The sequence below is a fragment of the Coenobita brevimanus genome, chromosome 45 (genome assembly GCF_032717465.1).
Source record: "Coenobita brevimanus isolate Jiangsu-jjx chromosome 45, ASM3271746v2, whole genome shotgun sequence".
NCBI classification, from domain to species: Eukaryota; Metazoa; Arthropoda; class Malacostraca; order Decapoda; family Coenobitidae; genus Coenobita; species Coenobita brevimanus.
The window spans coordinates 32,349,821-32,371,484 of NC_136998.1; the positions used below are offsets into that span (position 1 = coordinate 32,349,821).

The 21,664-nt window shown below is 41.1% G+C and overlaps 2 protein-coding genes across 2 annotated transcripts in view; one reads left to right on the top strand and one right to left on the bottom strand.

Moving 5' to 3' along the window:
- The window catches only part of CARPA (Carbonic anhydrase-related protein A), a 556,097-nt gene that overhangs the window by 128,726 nt on the left and 405,707 nt on the right, over window positions 1–21,664 (bottom strand). The window lies entirely within an intron of this gene.
- LOC145398326 (uncharacterized) lies at window positions 11,274–15,718 on the top strand. The gene is made up of 5 exons (XM_080271214.1): window positions 11,274–11,382; window positions 12,605–12,745; window positions 13,694–13,876; window positions 14,914–15,014; window positions 15,574–15,718. Exons 2-5 carry the CDS (start codon window positions 12,625–12,627, stop codon window positions 15,637–15,639), a joined length of 471 nt encoding a protein of 156 aa, XP_080127340.1. The 5' UTR covers window positions 11,274–11,382; window positions 12,605–12,624; the 3' UTR covers window positions 15,640–15,718.

The following is a 21,664-nucleotide window of genomic DNA, read 5'->3' on the forward strand; positions in this document are numbered from 1 at the left end:
CGGCAATATCGATGCCACCCCGTGAAGGGGTCCCTCACCGGCACCAGCCTCATTCTAAACCACAAAGACGAGTTCCGTCAAACCATGGTCCTTAATCTTCAGCAGCGATGGAGCAAATGATTTTGGCGTAGTCAGCGCTGATTCAAAGTAAGAGGTGTCAAGAATATAGGAATGTTTACAATCTAGGCGCCTTTGGAAACGAAACCTTGGGATGAGCAGTCGGCATCAAGAGTCCGGTCGTCTCTCCTGTTTTTCTCTGCATGGATATTGAAAGTCAGTGTGGTGAGTCAGCAGCAACTGACAATGACGACACTACCCGGCCACATATAATATCATCAGTGTCGGCTGCTGCGGGTTTACCACACTGAGGCGAACGAAGTCGTTGTACAGCAAACGTAGCAGTGTTCGGAGAGACATGGAAAAATACTGATAGATGTCCCGTGGAACAAGAAAAGAAAAAAAGAAAAAAAAAAGAACCCTTCTTGAAAATGCATCAGACGAAAGTAGCAGATACAAGCAATCGAAAAACGTAATTTTTCATACATCGAAAACACAACCAAAGACTAAAAACCCAAAAGTTCTTCTTTACATGAAGGGGGAAAAAAAAAACAGCAATGCAAAATTGAAGGTCCATTTATTCTGAGAAGTGACTCGGGCACAAAGGAAAATAAAGGCTGAAGAAGACAAGTCCGGAGCTGACCTGGTGCGTACATGAATGACTGACAGTATCGGTTAACTCTTGCATTAGACAGATGGACAGAGAATGGGTGAGAGTGTGCTGCCAGAAATGTTCTAAGCGCATGCCAAAATGGACGAGGGGTGCAAGTAGACGTTTCAGAAAATCAATAAAACAGCAATGGTGCAGAGATAAAGATACAACACTGCAGAGAAGAGGGACAGGTTGAAGGAATTCAGTGAGAGATGGGATGTTAATAGACGATAAGCCTTTGATTCCACTCTGTTTACAAGAACTGTATGTGGGGAACGACTTTAGTCACAAAAATGCTAGATGTACTCCACACACAAAGTCGACAGCTGTGTAGTGTAACGATAACACGGAGTCGGCTTAGTGCACTTAATCTCTTCGAAGGATATATGGCACGGCTCGTAGTGTGTGTGTGTGTGTGTGTGTGTGATGAGTATACAAGTGTGCTTTAACACCAGTCTGGAAGGATCTGCTCCTGTATACTTATACAAATGTTCTTCCTTCAAGAGGCATGCCGCATGCAAACGATAAACGCCGGCAGAAGTTATTGCCCTAGTAAGCTTAATAAATACTTATGCTAATTAGGCAGCCAAAACTTACACATTCGGTCAATTATGGAAAAACTAATGGTGTCAGATGATTTAAAGTGCTGCGAATTATGAGGCGGTAAACTGTATTCGCTCTCTCTCTCTCTCTCTCTCTCTCTCTCGTCAGAAGAATTTAGTTAATGACCAGTGTATAGCAATATGACACTAAAATTCAATAAAGACAATGTTAAAGCAGTTGTGAGTAAGTGATCGAGTACAAGAAGGCTAATTTTCATAATCTGAAAGCAATTGTAAAGAAAAGTGACTGGAATTCCACTGTTAAAACATTGGCTAATAATGAAGGATGTAAAAGAAACTGGACACAAAATTAATAACAACAGAAAAACGAAGATGTCTGCAAGTATTACATGAGCAGGATTGAATACAAACCAAATTTCTTCCCTGAAAGATGTTTCTGGAGGAAAAAATAAAAGTGATCTAAATAAAATATTTTTATTTTAAACTGTACAGGAGTAACACTGTGACTGAAGAGCCACTTCAGGATATGGAAATAGTGTACAGAGAAAATCCCAGCAATACAATTATAAAAATAAAAAATCTTAGGAACGAATATGGATAGAGAAGGAGAGGTAGACAATCGCACCAATGATCTTATTAAAGATACAAGTGGCTTTGCAGATGAAGACTTTTTACAGCATACTTAAAATGAAAATCAAGAAGAAATATGATTTAGTTCTGCTACAGATGCAGACCACCGAAGTGAACTAACTGGACTGTCTCGTGGCTACGACACAGTTGGCCATATTAAAGTTTTTAACAAAGTAACGAAGAAATGTTTCAAACATGAAAAGAGAGTTTCCTGGATAGCGGGGAAAAAAAGGAGGAAATATAAACAGGTCATGTCCCCGGTAGAGCAGACAACAGACAGACAACCAGGGCAACGGAGAGGCAGGCCCGAGATGAGTGAGAGGAAGAGTCAGACAAGGAGCAAAACAGAGATATGAAATGTGGATATTTGTTGGTATTCGATGGACCAGACTAACAGCTAATACTGTAGGACTGGATGGAAAATCATGAGAAGTCTTCGCCCTGAAGTGGAATGACTCAGGCTGCTGTTATGAATGTACAGGATAGTGTGTGTGTGTGTGTGTGTGTGTGTGTGTGTGTGTGTGTGTGTGTGTGTGTGTGTGTGTGTGTGTGTGTGTGTGTGTGTGTGTGTGTGTGCGCGCGCGCGCGCTGGCGGGCGAATGCTTTAATGGTGTCTAATGTGTATCTAAGCGTGTCCAAATGGGCGGACACACTTCCTCCAAACATGTGACTGACAAGAGGAAACGAGGCACAAGGGTCCGTCCAACGTTAAGACTCAGATACTGCAGCGGCTCTAACCCGGTGGGTCGCTTCGTCTTGTCGGTCACATGTTTCCAACAAGTATGGCCGCACCTAACACCAGCTTCCAGGCTTCTGCTCCGTGTACTTAAACATGTGTTCTTCCTCCCACACGCATACCGTAGGCAAATGATTCACGCCACGCCAGCAGATGCTTATTAACTTCATTACCTTAAGAAATACGTTCCTAAATTCACCAGCCTTATCTTACCACTTAGCCATTTACAGGAGTAATTGGTAGTGTCAGATGTGCTAATGATTCGGGAATTATTACTAAGACGAGTATATCTGAGAAGTAATGAGGTTTATATGAAAAAATAAGTGATAAGAGAGAATTCAGGTGCGTGGAACGAGGAGGAAATGAAAGGTAGAAGTTGGTGGAGGTGCAACTGATCGGTCGACCCTGGCTATAAGAAGCAATAAAACTGATTGGAAAGTCTTTAGACAGAGCATACCTTTGCCAACGCCATTGCAATTAAAAGGGATCTAGATCCGTGGATAGAGGATCCGGATCCACCCAAAAATTTAATCAATTCTTTCTTGACCCATGGCCCACCTTTCCACAAACCTTCACTGAAATTCACAGAGAACTTTTGGAGACATTGTGCGGGATACACCGGATCCGGATCCGCCCAAAAATTTAATAATTTTTTCATTACCAGATAATAAATCTTTAACTACTTCGGAAATAGTATGTACCGTACAGTGTATTCAGAATAAATTCATCCTAACTACAGATGCCATTCACAAGACGGAAGAATGAGACGGTATTATAGGTGTGTGTGTGTGTGTGTGTGTGTGTGTGTGTGTGTGTGTGTGTGTGTGTGTGTGTGTGTGTGAGAGAGAGAGAGAGAGAGAGAGAGAGAGAGAGAGAGAGAGGCGGGGAAAGGCGTGTTCAGGTGCTCACAACGTAAGCTCATTGGTGTCGCAACACCTGTGTGGAACTTACCTGTCTCCGCCTCCTTACTCCCTCGCATACCTTTGAACCTCCCCCTCATCTCTCCCACTTTTTCCCACTCCCTCCCCCTCTCTCTCCTCTCTCCTTTTCCTTCACTCTTCCTCTCCTTTCTCCCTTCCACTCACTTCTCTCCACTTTCCTTTCCTCCTTCCTTCTTCCTCACCCTTCCCTCTCTCCTACTCTTTCCAAAGTCTCTTGCCCTTCACGTTCTCCTCCTCCTCCTCCTGTTATCTTGGTTCTTTTCTGTTCATTCTCACTCTCAATCACAAACCCACAAATAAATCTTGCATTTCACTTTCTCTCTCGCCCACAGATGGCCACCTTCATCAACTGCAGGAAGACTGAACCCTCCTGAACACATGGAATCCACTGAACCGACCTGAACCTACTTGAACCAGAATCAATAACTCGTGTGTGTGTGTGTGTGTGTGTGTGTGTGTGTGTGTGTGTGTGGCCAGGAACACTATATCACCACAACATATCACAATCACCATATCACACCATACCTAATATAGCAGTGTACAGGACTCCACACATCCATATTTATATCACGTACAACCATTACTTCTGAAGGCTATTTACCAGTCAGGTGGTGCAAGAAAGAAATAATAAGCACATCATCGTACTGAATGGGTTTACACCACACACAACCACAATGCGTCACATCACACCCTTCTTCTCTCTCCTTACTCTCCTCTTCTTATCTCCTCTCTACCTACCAATCACCTTCTTCCCGTCTTCCATCTATCTGTCACCCCTCAGTTCTAACTCACCCTTCTCCTGTCCCCTTACCTCCTTCCTCACTCATCTACACGTTCTATCCATTATTCCTCATCTTTCTTTATCTTATTCCTCTATCTACTTCCCTTCTTTCCCTTCATCCATTTTCCTTCTTCCCTCATCTCCCCCCTCACCCCTCTCCACCTTCATCCCACATTTATTATCTCCTCCTCTTCTCCTTTTCACCATCCCTCTCCTCATTCTCCATTCTATTCCTCTCACCTTTCACGTTCCCACAGCACACCACACACATCACTAGTACTATTGCGTATTTCTGGACTAGTATGTACTTTCAATTTATAACTCTATGTATTTTCATGAATAAAATCATGTATGCATCTTGTGCAGTTTTTGTGACCTCATTATTACAAAGACCTTGTTACAAAGACCTTGTAGTTTTATAAATAGTTTTAAATAATGGTAATAACTAACATTTTATACAGAAATATAAAGATAGACAAAAAATCTATATTAGTAAAAAAAATACTAAAAAATTAACCTATTCAGATATATTATGTAATCATTAGAGGTACTTCTTTAAAGGAACACAAGCTTGCCGTGGCGAGGAAGCTTGTGCATCTCAGTCACCAGCGGAGCTATACTAGTCTGGTGCAGCCATACTAGACAGGTTCCTTGTTAGGCATCACAAGAAAAATCTCACCTCGCAGTAAGTGGCTGACTTGCCCCGTGAGCAACCAGCTCACACCTAAATACAACTAGTTCTATCAAATCATGGGCCACAGTTCCTAACAGCAATGGAGAAATTGGCCATAACGGGATTAAACCTACTCTGGAACAAGGGGTGCAAAGAATGTCTATGTTTCTCAATATAGTCGCCTGTGGAAACTAAATCATGGGACTTGAAACGTCCTCATTCTTGCTTGTGAAGCCAAGTTGGTTCTCCTTATCAGGGATGCGAGTGATGGAAACAAAGATATCACAGGTCTTAGTGAGGTCACAACACCTGGTGAGGCATTTGTAGAACTGCATGATATTTATGTCCTGCGATACAAAAGCAAACATGAAAAGAAGCAACATGCCTTATGATTTTTGGTCAATAATAAATGGTTATAATGAAAAAGACTTCAGTATAAAGTATATGAAACAAGAGGAGACCTTATAATAGAATTTTTAAAAAAGAAGGAAAACTATCATCCAAGTATATGTTTCAACACAAGATCGAAGAGAGAAAAGAAATTTTATTAAGTTGTAAAGGAAACCCTAAAATCAATAAGAATTGGCATACGTTTGTGATGGGAGACAAAACTTAAGGCAAGTACGAAAAAGGAAGGTTGGGCTGCTGAAGGTCATGGGTTGTCAGAATTCTTAAGAGGCTCTGCTGGTGAAATTTAAGGTGATTAATGCCTTCTTTCAATAAAAGAGGTGTAGAAAGTGAATTTGGAATGGACCATATGGTGAAACAAAGAATGACACAGAGTTTACCTACACAGACACAACACATGGCATTATGGAGAAGAATATAACTGTAGTGAAAGGGGCATAAGTAACATGTAAACAAGAAAGAGGGGTTACGTGGTACTGGATCTCACAAGAGGCGAAAGCTTAATCCAATGAGTACAGTCAGATCTTGCAGCTGTGAGAGAGAATTAGTTTGTTAGCTCAGGGTAAATATTCGAAGCTGATAGATGAAGTAGACCAAGACAAAGAGGAAATAAATGAGCAGTTTATAAAAACAGGTACCGAACACATGTATAAGTAGGAGAAAGGAAACTTCTAAACAGCAACAGCAAATTTTCTGATAGTACAATGGAATCTCTTAAGAAAAATAAGAACGTTATAAAACGAACAAGAGCTAACAAAACAGCAATTGTAAAAAAAAAATAATAATAATAATAAAAGAAAAATGAAGATGTCCGGAAGTACAACATGAGGAGGGTTGAAATTCAAGGAATTGTGAAAGTCGAAAGGAAACAGGTGGATGCTTGGCATGGGAGGAAACCAAATGTCTACTCTGAAATATGCTACTGGAGGGAAAAAATATATATATCTAAAGTGATCTGAATAGAATATTTTTCTTTCAAACTTCACAGGAGTAACATTAAGACTGAGAAGCCAGTAAAGGATATGGAAATAATGGACATAATAATTCCCAGAAATAAAACTGAAATAAACAGAGTTTTAGGAGGAATGAATATGGATAAAGCAGAAGGTGAAGACGATCGCCCCAAGGATCTTATTAAGGATCCAGGTGACTACGCTGAACAAAAGAGAAAGACTCTTCGTGAGATGTTTAAAGTAAACATTAAGAGAATACATGAATTTGTTCTGCTACAGATGCAGACCGGCCACGTGAACAAACTGGACTGTTTGGTAGCTACGCGACAGTTGACCATATTATAGTTAATAACCAGGCAACTAAGATAACTTTTAGATATGAAAAGAAAGATTCGTGGATAAGGGAAAAAGGTAGATAATATGGACAGGCCAAGTCCCTGGTATAGCAGACAACAGACGGACAACCAGGGCAACGGAAATGCAAGCCCGACATGTGTGAGAGGAAGAGCCAGACAAAGAGAAAAATAGAGACATGAAATGTGGAAATTTGCTGATATTCCATGTACCAGGCTAATAGCTAATATTGTAGGCCGGGATGGAAAAAGATGACAGAGGTCTTTGCCCTGCAGTGGACTGACTCAGGCTGCTGTTGTGTGTGTGTGTGTGTGTGTGTGTGTGTGTGTGTGTGTGTGTGTGTGTGTGTGTGTGTGTGTGTGTGTGTGTGTGTGTGTGTGTGTGTGAGAGAGAGAGAGAGAGAGAGCGAATGCTTTAATGGTGTCTAATGTGTATCTAAGCGTTTCTAAGTAGGCGGCCATACTTGCTCCAAACATGTGATCGACAAGAGGAAACGAGGCACAAGGGTCCGTCCAACGTTAAGACTCAGATACTGCAGTGGCTCTAACCCGGTGGGTCGCTTCGTCTTGTCGATCACATGTTTCCAACAAGTGTGGCCGCACCTAACACCAGCTTCCAGGCTTCTGTTCCTTATACTTAAACATGTGTTCTTCCTCCCACACGCATACCGTAGGCAAATGATTCACGCCACGCCAGCAGATGCTTATTAACTTCATTACCTTAAGAAATACGTTCCTAAATTCACAAGCCATATCTTACCATTTAGCCATTTACTGGAGTAATTGGCAGAGTAAGATGTGTTAATGTGTCGTGAATTATTACTAAGACGAGTATATCTGAGAAGTAATGAGGTTTATATGAAAAAATAAGTGATGAGGGAGAATTCAGGTGCGTGGGAGGAGGAGGAAATGAAAGGTAGAAGTTGGTGGAGGTGCAAATGATCGGTCGACCCTGGCTATAAGAAGCAATAAAATTGATTAGAAAGTCTTTAGACCAAGGATACCTCTGCCAACGCCATTGCCATTAAAAGGGATCTAGATCCGTGGATAGAGGATCCGGATCCACCCAAAAATTTAATCAATTCTTTCTTCACCCATGGCCCACCTTTCCACAAACCTTCACTGAAATTCACAGACAACTTTTGGAGACATTGTGCGGGATACACCGGATCCGGATCCGCCCCTAAAACTTAATAATTCTTCCATGGTCCATGGCCCACCTTTATACAAAACTTCATCAAAATATGTTCATAACATTTTAAGTAATCCCAAATCTGGATCCGTGGATACGGGATCCCGATCCGGATCCGACCCTAAATTTAAACAAGTCTTTCTTGGTCCATGGCGAACCATTCCACAAAATCTCTGTGAAATTCATAAAATAAATTTTGGATATTGAGCGGGATACCCCGGATCCGGATTCGGATCCGGACCAAAATTTAATCAATTCATCCTCGATCCATGACCCACCCTTCCACAAAATTTCATCAAAACCGGTTCATAACTTTCTCAGTAATCCCAGACCCGGAACCGTGGATATAGGACCCGGATCCAGATCCATCGCCAAGTTCAAACAATTCTTTGTTTTTCCAAGGGGCACCATTCCGCAAAATTTCAGTGAAATTCATGGACAACTTCTGGAGATACTGTGCGGGATACTCCGGATCCGGAAACGGATCCTGCAAAAAATTTAATAATTTCTTCCCTGAATTATGTCCCACCCTTACACAAAATTACATCAAAATCAGTTAAAAACTTTTTGAGTAATCCTGTTATCAGAAAAACCATTCAAGGGAAAAACATAACCTCCTTTTCCGACGTAATAATAATTAATAATAATAATAATAATAATAACATAATAATAATAATAATAATAATAATAATAATAATAATAATATTCATCATGTTCATGATCATCAAAACAAATACTACTACTACTACTACTACTACTACAACTACTACTAATTATTATTATTATTATTATTATTATTATTATTATTATTATTATTATTATTATGATGATGATGATTATTATTATTATATTAATCCATCCATCTAACATCGAATCCTAAGTTGCCCGATGAGAAGCGTAGAAACCAGGGTCTCGGCAAGTTGCTCCTGACACTTGAAATGAGTGACCAGCCTGACTCATCCTGAGTGGCATGACGTGAGTAATAAACCCCAACCATTCCTTGGATATAAACCTGCACAGGCTCAATCCGGTTGGAGCGCCATAATTGCCACTAAACCACTCGACCCCATAATTTAGTTATATGGTTACCACCCAGCGGAGTAAATGGTTTCCTGGTGTACAGGAAGCCATTTGCCTTGTCTCTCAGTTTAGAGTCACCCATAGGCAGAAGGAAGAGGAAAGAATGAAGGTAAGAAAGACAAAAGAGGGAGCGTAAAGTCACCCGACGGCAGAAGGAAGCGGAAAGAATGAAGGTAAAAAAAGACAGAAGAGGGAGTGTAAAGTTACCTGTAGGCAGAAGGAAGAGGAAAGAATGAAGAAAAGGAAAACAGAAGACGAAGGAAGGAAAAGAGCAAAGGGCAGATACCCAATAATAATAAATAATAATGCAAGTAATCATCATCACCAACGCCATAACAAGAAGAAAGTACTGAGAGAGCACATACCTCCGCCAATGCCACTGCCATTACAAAGGATCCGGATCCGGATCCGTGAATACAGGATGCTGACCCGGATCCGGATGTGCTCCCAAATTTAATCAATTCTTTCTTGCTCCATGGCCCACCTTCCCACAAAGTTACATTAAAATTCACAGAGAATTTATTCAGATATTGTAAGGGATACTTCGGAACGGGATCAGCCCAAAAATTTTATCATTTCTTCCATGACCCATGGCTCAACCATCAACAAAATTATATCAAAATCCGTTCATAACTTTTTGTGTAAAGAAGCTAACAGACCGACAAACAAACAAACAGACAAACAAGCCAACATCTGTAAAAACATAACTACGTTGGCAGAGGTAATTATAATAACGAGGACAACACTAGCAGTGTCACAAATCTTCTAAAGCACTCAGGTGTGGTGCTCCTCAGGGTTCTGTTCCTTCACCAACTATCTCTGTTCAGCAAGTATCAGAAGACCATCCTTAAAACCTTCCCTCTTAACATTTTGAAACTGGAAGGAACTGACAGAGCGCATACCTCCGACAATGCCACTGCAACAAAATTAGACCCGGATCCGGATTCGTCCCAAAATTTAACCAATTCTTTCCTGGTCGATGTCCCAACATTCCACAAAATTTCACTGAAATTCATTAACAACTTTTGCAAAATATTGTGCGGGATACTCCGCATCCAGATGGGACCGAAAATTTAATTAATTCTTCCACGGTGCATGAACCACCCTTAAACAAAATTTCATTAAAATCTATTCATGCCTTTTAGAGTAATCCTATAAACAGAAAGACAAACATACATAAAGACAAATAAACAAACTAACGCGGGGTAAAACTTAACCTCCTAGGCGTTGGTAACAATGAACCTATGAACATATTCTCCAGTAACTCATCATAGTCATACATGGCCAGTAATTTAATCAGTACGGAATGAAGACAAAACTTTATCACACATAATTATGAAGTAAACAATTCTTTCAGAAATATTGTTAAAAAAAAAAAAACACGATCAGCAACAATCAAAGCGAAACCACAAATGACGTGTGTACTGAAACCACCTGTCACCTGTGTACTAAAACCCGTCATCCGTTTAATTATAGTATTTTGATTAAGTTTACATCTTACCTTATTACATACTGAAAACTCACACTCCTATCACACTTACAGGCGTATAACAAATGGTGAAAATATTATGGTGAAAGAAATGATGATTGGATTAGGTCTGACAAAGTATTTTATTACATTTTCCTAATAACAGGCTTTATTTCTCTACTTCTGCTGAGAAATCTGCCAGTAAAGAAGTTAATGAATGCAAGACCTAATCCATGTCTCCCTTAAGGTATGTAAATTGGTCCTGAGGACACTTAAAACAAAACGAAAAAAAAAAAAATCATCATTAGACTATTATATTCTCCCGTATACATTCCCTAACCATATGTGTGTGTGTGTGTGTGTGTGTGTGTGTGTGTGTGTGTGTGTGTTTAAATTCAGTTCTAAAAGTTTTTTTCTTATTGACATACAACAGTCTGGGAACAACGTAAAAACTGTTAAAAGCAGATCATCTGGCAAAGACGTACCCCTCCATCTCTCTCTCTCTCTCTCTCCTACAACTACCTACCTTCCCCTCCTCTCTATTACCCTCTTTTCTTCTTTCCTCCATCCCGCCTCTTCTCACTCTCTCTAATTATCTCCCTTCCTCTCTTAAGTTCCTTGCATGCTCTGCTCCCCCTTTCCCTCCCTCCTCCTCTCTCTTTCTCACCGCACCCCCTTAACTCGCTCCCTCCCTTCTCCGTCCCCTCTTTCCTCCTCTCTCCTTCCTTCTTCCCTCCACCGTCCCCATTCTCCCCCCACTACCTCACCCTTACTTCTGCACATTCCCCCTTCCATCTCCCCTTACATTCTCCTCGGTTTCATCTCCCTATAAAAGACGGAATCCACACCTCTCCACTTCACTCCACTCACCTTCTCTTCCACATCGAAGAATCAGGTAACCTCATTCGTAAAGTTAATTCTAATACAACCCATTTTGTACGTGCCACCTCTTAAGATTTCTTCACCTCTGGACACCTCACGTGGTGAAAGACTAAAAATCTCTATTAACACTGGTTATCCTTTCACTAGTACTAAGTCTTTTTTTATTGTGTACGCGGTAAAACCATCTGATTTTATTTAGTTAAGCGAAAAACTCTGCTACAGAATTGCCTAAATTCCGTGATTAACTTACAGAAAACAAACAGTTTTCACATCCATGAGAAAATAATACTATGACTGTGAACATTTGCGGCATAAAATCTCGGTGACAATTTGATAATCAATCACTCAAGATGTATAGCCATAATTTTATTACCTTATTCCCTCTTGGTAATATACAGAAAAATTCACCTGATGGGCTAAAACTCAGCAGATTTCTTTTCTTCTATAAACATTTTTTTTTCTTTTTTATCGCTGAGTATCTTTTAACAGGAAAAGATATTTACCGAAGAATTTAAAAAAATATATCGGGAGTTGTTTGATCCTTGGTTCTCTTGGCATTGTTTTTCTCTAACTTGGCCTAAAATCGTCCTCTCTCCATCGTGAATGCTGATTTGCAATAAGAGGTTAACACTAGAATATGAAGATAGTCAAAGAAAGGATGTAACGACGAAGCTTTGTCATATCCTACCACTGAGGTGCGTGAAATAAGCTGCAAAAACACGTAAATCTGGGACAAATTACGGTTAAAAGGAATATAAGCTGGTAACTCTACTAATTCTCCACTCCTCGCTCACCCTTCCCTCACTTTCCATCTCCACTCCGACACTTACTCCCCACTCATACCTCACGCTCCCTTCTCATACCTGCCTTACCACTTCCTCATTCACTGCCCACTCATTCCTCACTCTCCCACCCTTTACCTGCCTTACCGCTGCCATACTCATTCCCCACTCACGCCCCATTCTCCCACCCTTTACATTCCTCCCCGACTTTCAGAGACATTCCTCACTCATCCCCCAATTTCCCTCCCTCTATATTCCTTCCCCAATCCCACACATACACTCCCCATTCATCGCTCACTCTCCCTCCATTTACCACTTCCCATCTCACTCCTAACACATCCTTCACTCTCCCTCTCCTTATTTGCTTTCATTACTTTCCAACTCACTCTCGACGCTCCCTCCCTTCACCTACGGTCGCCACTCCCACACTCACTCTCTCGCTATCCCCTACAGGCACCACCACCACCACCACCATGCGTATGGCCCTTCTCAGCCTCGTCTTCATGGGTCTTCTGGCCGGAGGAACTCTGGCAGGGAGTTTTCTGCCCTGCAGCGGGTCCAACGACTTACTTGGCTCTGTTCTTAATTTGCTTGGTAAGTGGCTGTGTTTTGGTTGCCGTCTGATGTCACTCTCATTTGATGGTTCGCCTTTTAACATGCATATTCATTCACATAGGCATTCGTACACTCGCTGGTATCAGATGGTATCAGATATAACACACACACACACACACACACACACACACACACACACACACACACCTACATCCATTTAGCAGTATTTATTGTACTTATTGATTCACTTACACATATCATTCACACAGGCACTACAACTAACGTAGCTGAAAGAATTCACACGGGCACTAAACCTAATCAGTTGAAAGAACGTGTCTACTATATACTTTCACTCCCTCAGTCTTAATTAGCTCCCACAAACACTCACACTCGCTTCACCCCATGCAGGTTCACTCATACTCCAAAGGATGCTCCATTTCACTCATTCATTTACTCAATATCCACTTATGGAGATTGCTGAAAGACAGTTTCGCAGACGTTCTAACTCAGGTTCAATCTCCTATTGTCACAAGCTTACTATAAAGAAGTTACTTTATTTGCAATATTTTAATAGTAATGGATGGTTCGAATCTACCCAAACTTCCATTAGATTATACACTTACATTTATATTCTTATGCCCTAAAGTCTTAATCACTCAAACAAGCAAAGCAGCATATGAGGAAGAGCCTTTTCTTCCTCTCTCTCTGCCTCCCCGTTCTTTTCCGTTTATCTATCGTTTCCGTTCTTCCTTTGCCTCCTCCGTAGCCTGCTCTTCTACTAACACCCCCCTTAACTCTCCACAGTCAAACCAATATATGAAGGAGAGATTCACTATCTTCTACTGTCTACCAATTTCTCTCCCTCTATCTCCGTCCTTCCTGTTTCCTCCGTTGTCTCCCTCTTTCCTCCTCCCTCTTTCAGATGCCTTCCCTGCCTCCCTCTTTTCTCCCCGCCTCTAATATCCATATTCTCCCAACCCTCTACAGCCGGAGTACTATGTAACCTGCCGCTTGTGTGCCAGCTCAACGTGTTAGACTGCCTCAAGGAACTTGACATACTCTGCGGAAACCTCACCCAAGAACTGCTGGACCTAATAATCTCAATTTTGACTGACTGCGTCACAGAGTTGAATCTGACAGTGAACTTGGAAGTTCTCGCTACCATTAACCGTAATGTCACTCTATTTTACGCTGATTTCTATACTGTCACTCGTTTTACACCAATTTTCACAATGCATTCTCTCGCGCTTAATCTCATATTGTCACTCATTTTAAGATGATTTTCATACTGTTACTGTTTCATGCTGATTTTCACACTGTCACTCTGTTTTACGCTGATTTTCATTTTGTTTCTCTGTTTTACGCTAATTTTGATGTAGTCACTCTGTGTTACGCTGATTTTCATACTCTGTTATACCATATCTCTCATACCACAGCACTATGTTATGTGATTGTTTTAATCTGGCTCTCATACCCATGCTTTATGTTATGTGACTACTCTAGCTCACATACCTTAGCTCTATGTTGTGTGATTCAGTTTTACACTGGCACTAATACCCTAACTAAATGCTTTGTGTTTCTGTTTTACTCTGGGTTCATACTCTAGCTTTATGTTATGTGATTCTGTTTTACTCCGACTCTCATATCCTAGACTTATGCAATTTTGTTTTACTCTTTCGCAAATACCATACCTTTATTCTATGTGATTCCGTGTTACTCTGGTTTATATTATTTTGGTGGCGGTACTATGACTTTATTCTATTCTCACTACATGTTACTCATTCCAGGTTGGTGGTGCCGGAAAGCAGGAGAAAGCAGCCTCAGTCACTCTCACTCTGTTCCCAGTTCTCTTATTTAATTGTCTACCTAAACCTATCTTAAAATTACTTCACTCTCATCCTCTTCTTATTAACGGTTGTAGAATTCAGATATTGATAAGACAATAACGATGTCCATGACAAAGATATTACACTGATTCCTAAAGAATAAGAGTGAGAATGATTTATTCTCTCTCAGTCACACCCTCCTCCAACATTCCCCCAAACTGCTCACCTGCCTTGCCCTGCCCTGCCTTCCTCTACATTACCCTGCCCTGCATTCCTCTTCATTACCGTGCCCTGTCCTGCTGTGCCCTGCGTCCCTTCAAACATCAGGTAGGATCTCTAATCACCTGACCTAATCGACCATCTCCCTTTCCTCTACCACAGTCGACACACCACCCGAGGTGATCTTGGATATCTTGCTAGAAATCTTCGGCCTTGACACCCTCGTTTCGGTCCTCGTGTGTGTGCTGACGAAGCTTGGCTTTGTGAGTATAACAGATAGATATAGAAAAACTGAGAGAGAGAGAGAGAGAGAGAGAGAGAGAGAGAGAGAGAGAGAGAGAGTTATTATCTGATACTTTTTATTTTATAGTAAAAACATATGTATTAAGATACGACACTTACTTTCACGATCATTATCACTCTTGTAGAAATTTAACTTTAAGAGTTACATCGTGGTTGTTCTAGACTGAAAAAAATAAAATCCATAATCTCTAACGTGAAAATAACATGTATAACGGCTGTAACCTCTCTCTCTCTCTCTCTCTCTCTCTCTCTGTCACCTAAAAAAAATATCCATAACCCCAATAACTTATCCCTCTCGAACATGAAAAAATAATCCATAAAGAACTAAAACTTCTCTCTAATGTAAAAAAAAAAAAAATCCAAAACAACTATAAACTCTCTCTCCTCTCTCTCTCTCTCTCTCTCTCTCTCTCTCTCTCTCCTGAAAAAGATCTGTAAGCCTTATAATTTATCTGTCTATCCTAAAAAAAAAAAAAGATCAATAACCCCTATAACTATCTCTCTCTCTCTTCCCCTCAGCTCCTCGATTTCGTCTTATGCTTGCTCACTGGAGTTCTTGGAGGTGTTGGAGGTATTCTTGGATAATATGGAACCCGCTGAACTGACCTGAACCCACGTGAACCCGAACCAAGGCCAATCTCCATAATGTGTGCATGTACGTGTGTGTGCGCGCGCACGAGTGTGAATGTCAATAAATCCAAAGCAGCATCTTACATTCTTTTTATTACCTGACTAATACACAGACCATATATATTTTTTACCCAATTCTGAATAATGGTAATTTAAGTGATAAAAAGTATCACATAAATTTATTTCCACCTGAACTCTGAGGAACGGTAATGTATAAATATATATAATTCCCTTTTCAACATAACCCTTAATGGTAGTTCTTCAAGGGAACACTGCTCTGTCTTGGTGCTGAAGCCTGTGCATTCCAGTCATCAAAGGAACTATACTAATCAGGTGCAACCACAATGGCAAGTTTCTTGACTAGGGATCACATGAAAACTGTTCCCCTGACACTACGTGCCTGAACTAGACATACGAGGCACCAACTCAAATCTTTTTCTAGTAGTTTACCATCTTGCAGTCTACCGGGTTCTTTTCATAGGACAGGGAAGGAGTTGAGAGACGTTCGTATAACCGGTTAACGAAGTTGCCCGGCGATTTCGATGCCACCACGTGAAGGGGTCCCTCACCGGCACCAGCCTCTTTCTAAACCACAAAGACGATTTCCGTCAAACCATGGTCCTTAATCTTCAGCAGCGATGGAGCAAATGATTTTGGCGTAGTCAGCGCTGATTCAAAGTAAGAGGTGTCAAGAATATAGGAATGTTTACAATCTAGGCGCCTTTGGAAACGAAACCTTGGGATGAGCAGTCGGCATCAAGAGTCCGGTCGTCTCTCCTGTTTTTCTCTGCATGGATATTGAAAGTCAGTGTGGTGAGTCAGCAGCAACTGACAATGACGACACTACCCGGCCACATATAATATCATCAGTGTCGGCTGCTGCGGGTTTACCACACTGAGGCGAACGAAGTCGTTGTACAGCAAACGTAGCAGTGTTCGGAGAGACATGGAAAAATACTGATAGATGTCCCGTGGAACAAGAAAAAAAAAAAAATCTTTAAAATGCATCAGACGAAAGTAGGAGATACAAGCAATCGAAAAACGTAATTTTTTATACATCGAAAATACAACCAACGACTAAAAATCCAAAAGTTCTTCTTTACATGAAAAAAAAAAAAAAAAAAACAGCAATGCAAAATTGAAGGTCCATTTATTCTGAGAAGTGACTGGGGTTACAAAGGAAAATACAGGCTGAAGAAGGCAGGTCCGGAGCTGACCTGGTGCGTACATGAATGATTGACAGTACCGGTTAACTCTTGCATCAGACAGATGGACAGAGAATGGGTGAGACTGTGCTGCCAGAAATGTTCTCACCGCATGCCAAAATGGACGAGGGGTGCAAGTAGACGTTTCAGAAAATCAATAAAACAGCGATGAAGCAGGGATAAAGATACAACACTGCAGAGAAGAGGGACAGGTTGAAGGAAGTCAGTGAGAGAGGGGATGTTAATAGACGACAAGCCTTTGATTCCACTCTGTTTACAAGACCTGTATGTGGGGAACGACTTCAGTCACAAAAATGGTAGATATACTCCACACACAAGGTCGACAGCTGTGTAGTGTAACGATAACAGGGAGTCGGCTTAGTGCACGTAATCTCTTCGAAGAATATTTTCCACGGCTGGTAGTATGATCTTTTCAAGTATCGTAGAGAAAGAAAACCCAAGGATATTATGAGACAGTGAAGGACTGAGCTATGTATTGTTATATATTAAGGGATATTCCTGTGGAAGATTTTAACGGGACAGGACACCGAATATATATACGTATACAGTACATATACTGAATATACCTATTTATCTATCTATCTATCTACCTATCTATATGTGTATGTGTGTGTGTGTGTGTGTGTGTGTGTGTGTGTGTGTGTGTGTGTGTGTGTGTGTGTGATGAGTATACAAGTGTGCTTTAACACCAGTCTGGAAGGATCTGCTCCTGTATACTTATACAAATGTTCTTCCTTCAAGAGGCATGCCGCATGCAAACGACAAACGCCAGCAAAAGTTATTGCCCTAGTAACCTTAATAAATACTTATTCTAATTAGGCAGCCAAAACTTACAAATTTGGGCAATTATGGAAAAACTAATGGTGTCAGATGATATAAAGTGCTGCGAATTATGAGGCGGTAAACTGAATACGCTCTCTCTCTCTCTCTCTCTCTCTCTCTCTCTTCAGAAGAATTTAGCAACTGACCACTGTATAGGAATGTTACACTGAAATTCAATAAAGACAATGTTACAGCAGTTGCGAGTGAGTGATGGAGTACAAGAGGGCTAATTTTCATAAACTGAATGCAATTGTAAAGAAAAGTGACTGGAATTCCACTGTTAAAACATTGGCTAATAATGAAGGATGGAAAAGAAACTGGACACAAAATTAATAAGAAAAGAAAAACGAAGATGTCCGCAAGTATTACATGAGCAGGATTGATTAAACTTCAAGGAATTGTGTATTTCGAAATAAACCAGATGGAAGCTTGGGATAGGAAGAAACCCAATTTCTTCCCTGAAAGATGTTTCTGAAGGAAAAAATAAATAAATGTGATCTAAATAGAATATTTTTATTTTAAACTGTACCTGAGTAACACTGTGACTGAAGAGCCACTTCAGGATATGGAAATAGTGTACAGAGTAGATCCCAGCAATACAATTATAAAAATAAAAAATCTTAGGAACGAATATGGATAGAGAAGGAGAGGTAGACAATCGCACCAATGATCTTATTAAAGATACAAGTGGCTTTGCAGATGAAGACTTTTTACAGTACACTTAAAGTGACAATCAAGGAAAATTATGATTTAGTTCTGCTATAGATGCAGACCACCGAAGTGAACTAACTGGACTGTTTCGTGGCTACGACACAGTTGGCCATATTAAAGTTTTTAACAAAGTAACGAAGAAATGTTTCAAACATGAAAAGAGAGTTTCTTGGATAGCGGGGAAAAATGGAGGAAATATAAACAGGTCATGTCCCCGGCAGAGCAGACTACAGACGGACAACCAGGGCAACGGAGAGGCAGGCCCGAGATGAGTGAGAGGAAGAGTCAGACAAGGAGCAAAATAGAGATATGAAATGTGGATATTTGTTGGTATTCGATGGACCAGACTAACAGCTAATACTGTAGGACGGGATGGAAAATCACGAGAAGTCTTCGCCCTGAAGTGGAATGACTCAGGCTGCTGTTATGAATGTACAGGTTAGTGTGTGTGTGTGTGTGTGTGTGTGTGTGTGTGTGTGTGTGTGTGTGTGTGTGTGTGTGTGTGTGTGTGTGTGTGTGTGTGTGTGTGCGATGGCGGGCGAATGCTTTAATGGTGTCTAATGTGTATCTAAGCGTGTCTAAATGGGCGGACACACTTGCTCCAAACATGTGACTGACAAGAGGAAACGAGGCTCAGGGGTCCGTCCAACGTTAAGACTCAGATACTGCAGCGGCTCTAACCCGGTGGGTCGCTTCGTCTTGTCGGTCACATGTTTTCAACAAGTATGGCCGCACCTAACACCAGCTTGCAGGCTTTTGCTCCGTGTACTTAAACATATGTTCTTCTTCCCACACACATAACGTAGGCAAATGATTCACGCCACGCCAGCAGATGCTTATTAACTTCATTACCTTAAGAAATACGTTCCTAAATTCACCAGCCTTATCTTACCATTTAGGCATTTACAGGAGTAATTGGTAGTGTCAGATTTGCTAATGTGTCGTGAATTATTACTAAGACGAGTACATCTGAGAAGTAATGAGGTTTATATGAAAAAATAAGTGATAAGAGGGAATTCAGGTGCGTGGGAGGAGGAGGAAATGAAAGGTAGAAGTTGGTGGAGGTGCAACTGATCGGTCGACCCTGGCTATAAGAAGCAATAAAACTGATTACAAAGTCTTTAGACAGAGCATACTTCTGCCAACGCCATTGCAATTAAAAGGGATCTAGATCCGTGGATAGAGAATCCAGATCCACCCAAAAATTAAAACAATTCTTTCTTGACCCATGGCCCACCTTTCCACAAACCTTCACTGAAATTCACAGAGAACTTTTGGAGACATTGTGCGGGATACACTGGATCCGGATCCGCCCAAAAATTTAATAATTTCATCATTACCAGATAATAAATCTTTAACTACTTCGGAAATACTATGTACCGTACAGTGTATTCAGAATAAATTCATCCTAACTACAGATGCCATTCACAAGACGGAAGAATGAGACGGTATTATATGTGTGTGTGTGTGTGTGTGTGTGTGTGTGTGTGTGTGTGTGTGAGAGAGAGAGAGAGAGAGAGAGAGAGAGAGAGAGAGAGAGAGAGAGAGAGAGAGAGAGGCGGGGAAAGGCGTGTTCAGGTGCTCACAACGTAAGCTCATTGGTGTCGCAACACCTGTGTGGAACTTATTTGTCTCCGCCTCCTTACCCCTTCGCATACCTTTGAACCTCCCCCTCATCTCTCCCACTTTTTCCCACTCCCTCCCCCTCTCTCTCCTCTCTCCTTTTCCTTCACTCTTCCTCTCCTTTCTCCCGTCCACTCCCTTCTCTCCACTTTCCTTTCCTCATTCCTTCTTCCTCACCCTTCCCTCTCTCCTACTCTTTCCACAGTCTCTTGCCTCCTCCTGTTATCTTGGTTCTTTTCTGCTTATTCTCACTCTCAATCACAAACCCACAAATAAATCTTGCATTTCACTTTCTCTCTCGCCCACGGATGGCCACCTTCATCAACTGCAGGAAGACTGAACCCTCCTTAACACATAGAATCCACTGAACCGACCTGAACCTACTTGAACCAGAATCAATAACTCTTGTGTGTGTGTGTGTGTGTGTGTGTGTGTGTGTGTGTGGCCAGGAACACTATATCACCACAACATATCACAATCACCATATCACACCATACCTAATATAGCAGTGTACAGGACTCCACACATCCATATTTATATCACGTACAACCATTACTTCTGAAGGCTATTTACCAGTCAGGTGGTGCAAGAAAGAAATAATAAGCACATCATCGTACTGAATGGGTTTACACCCCACACAACCACAATGCGTCACATCACACCCTTCTTCTCTCTCCTTACTCTCCTCTTCTTATCTCCTCTCTACCTACCAATCACCTTCTTCCCGTCTTTCATCTATCTGTCACCCCTCAGTTCTAACTCACCCTTCTCCTGTCCCCTTACCTCCTTCCTCACCCATCTACGCGTTCTATCCATTATTCCTCATCTTTCTTTATCTTATCTCTATTACTTCCCTTCTTTCCCTTCATCCATTTTCCTTCTTCCCTCATCTCCCCCCTCTCCCCTCTCCACCTTCATCCCACAGGCCCTCTTCCTTCTCACATTTATTGTCTCCTCCCCCTCTCCTTTTCACCATCCTTCTCCTCTTTCTCCATCCACATCCTCTCACCTTTCACGCTCCCACACCACACCACACACATCACTAGTACTATTGCGTATTTCTGGACTAGTATGTAGTTTCAGTTTATAACTCTTTGTAATTTCATGAATAAAATCATGTATGCATCTTGTGCAGTTTTTGTGACCTCATTATTACAAAGACCTTGTAGTTTTATAAATACTTTTAAATAATGGTAATAACTAACATTTTTTTTTACAGAAATCTAAAGACAGACAAAAAAATCTATTGTAATCAAATTATTTTTTAAAAATTAACCTATTCAGATATTTTATGTAATCATTAGAGATACTTCTTTAAAGGAACACAAGCTTGCCGTGGCGAGGAAGCTTGTGCACCTCAGTCACCAGCGGAGCTATACTAGTCTGGTGCAGCCATACTAGACAGGTTCCTTGTTAGGCATCACAAGAAAAATCTTACCTCGCAGTAAGTGGCTGACTTGGCCCCGTCAGCAACCAGCTCACACCTAAACAAATACAACTAGTTCTATCAAATCATAGGCCACAGTTCCTAACAGCAATGGAGAAATTGGCCATAAAGGGATTAAACCTACTCTGGAGCAAGGGGTGCGAAAAAAAAA

Coding starts and splice junctions, on each gene's coding strand:
- LOC145398326 (XM_080271214.1), top strand. CDS start 12,625: ATGCGTATGGCCCTTCTCAGCCTCGTCTTCATGGGTCTTCTGGCCGGA. Junction 13,877..14,913: donor AGTTCTCGCTACCATTAACC/GTAATGTCACTC, acceptor CCTCTACCACAG/TCGACACACCACCCGAGGTG. Junction 15,015..15,573: donor TGCTGACGAAGCTTGGCTTT/GTGAGTATAACA, acceptor TCTTCCCCTCAG/CTCCTCGATTTCGTCTTATG.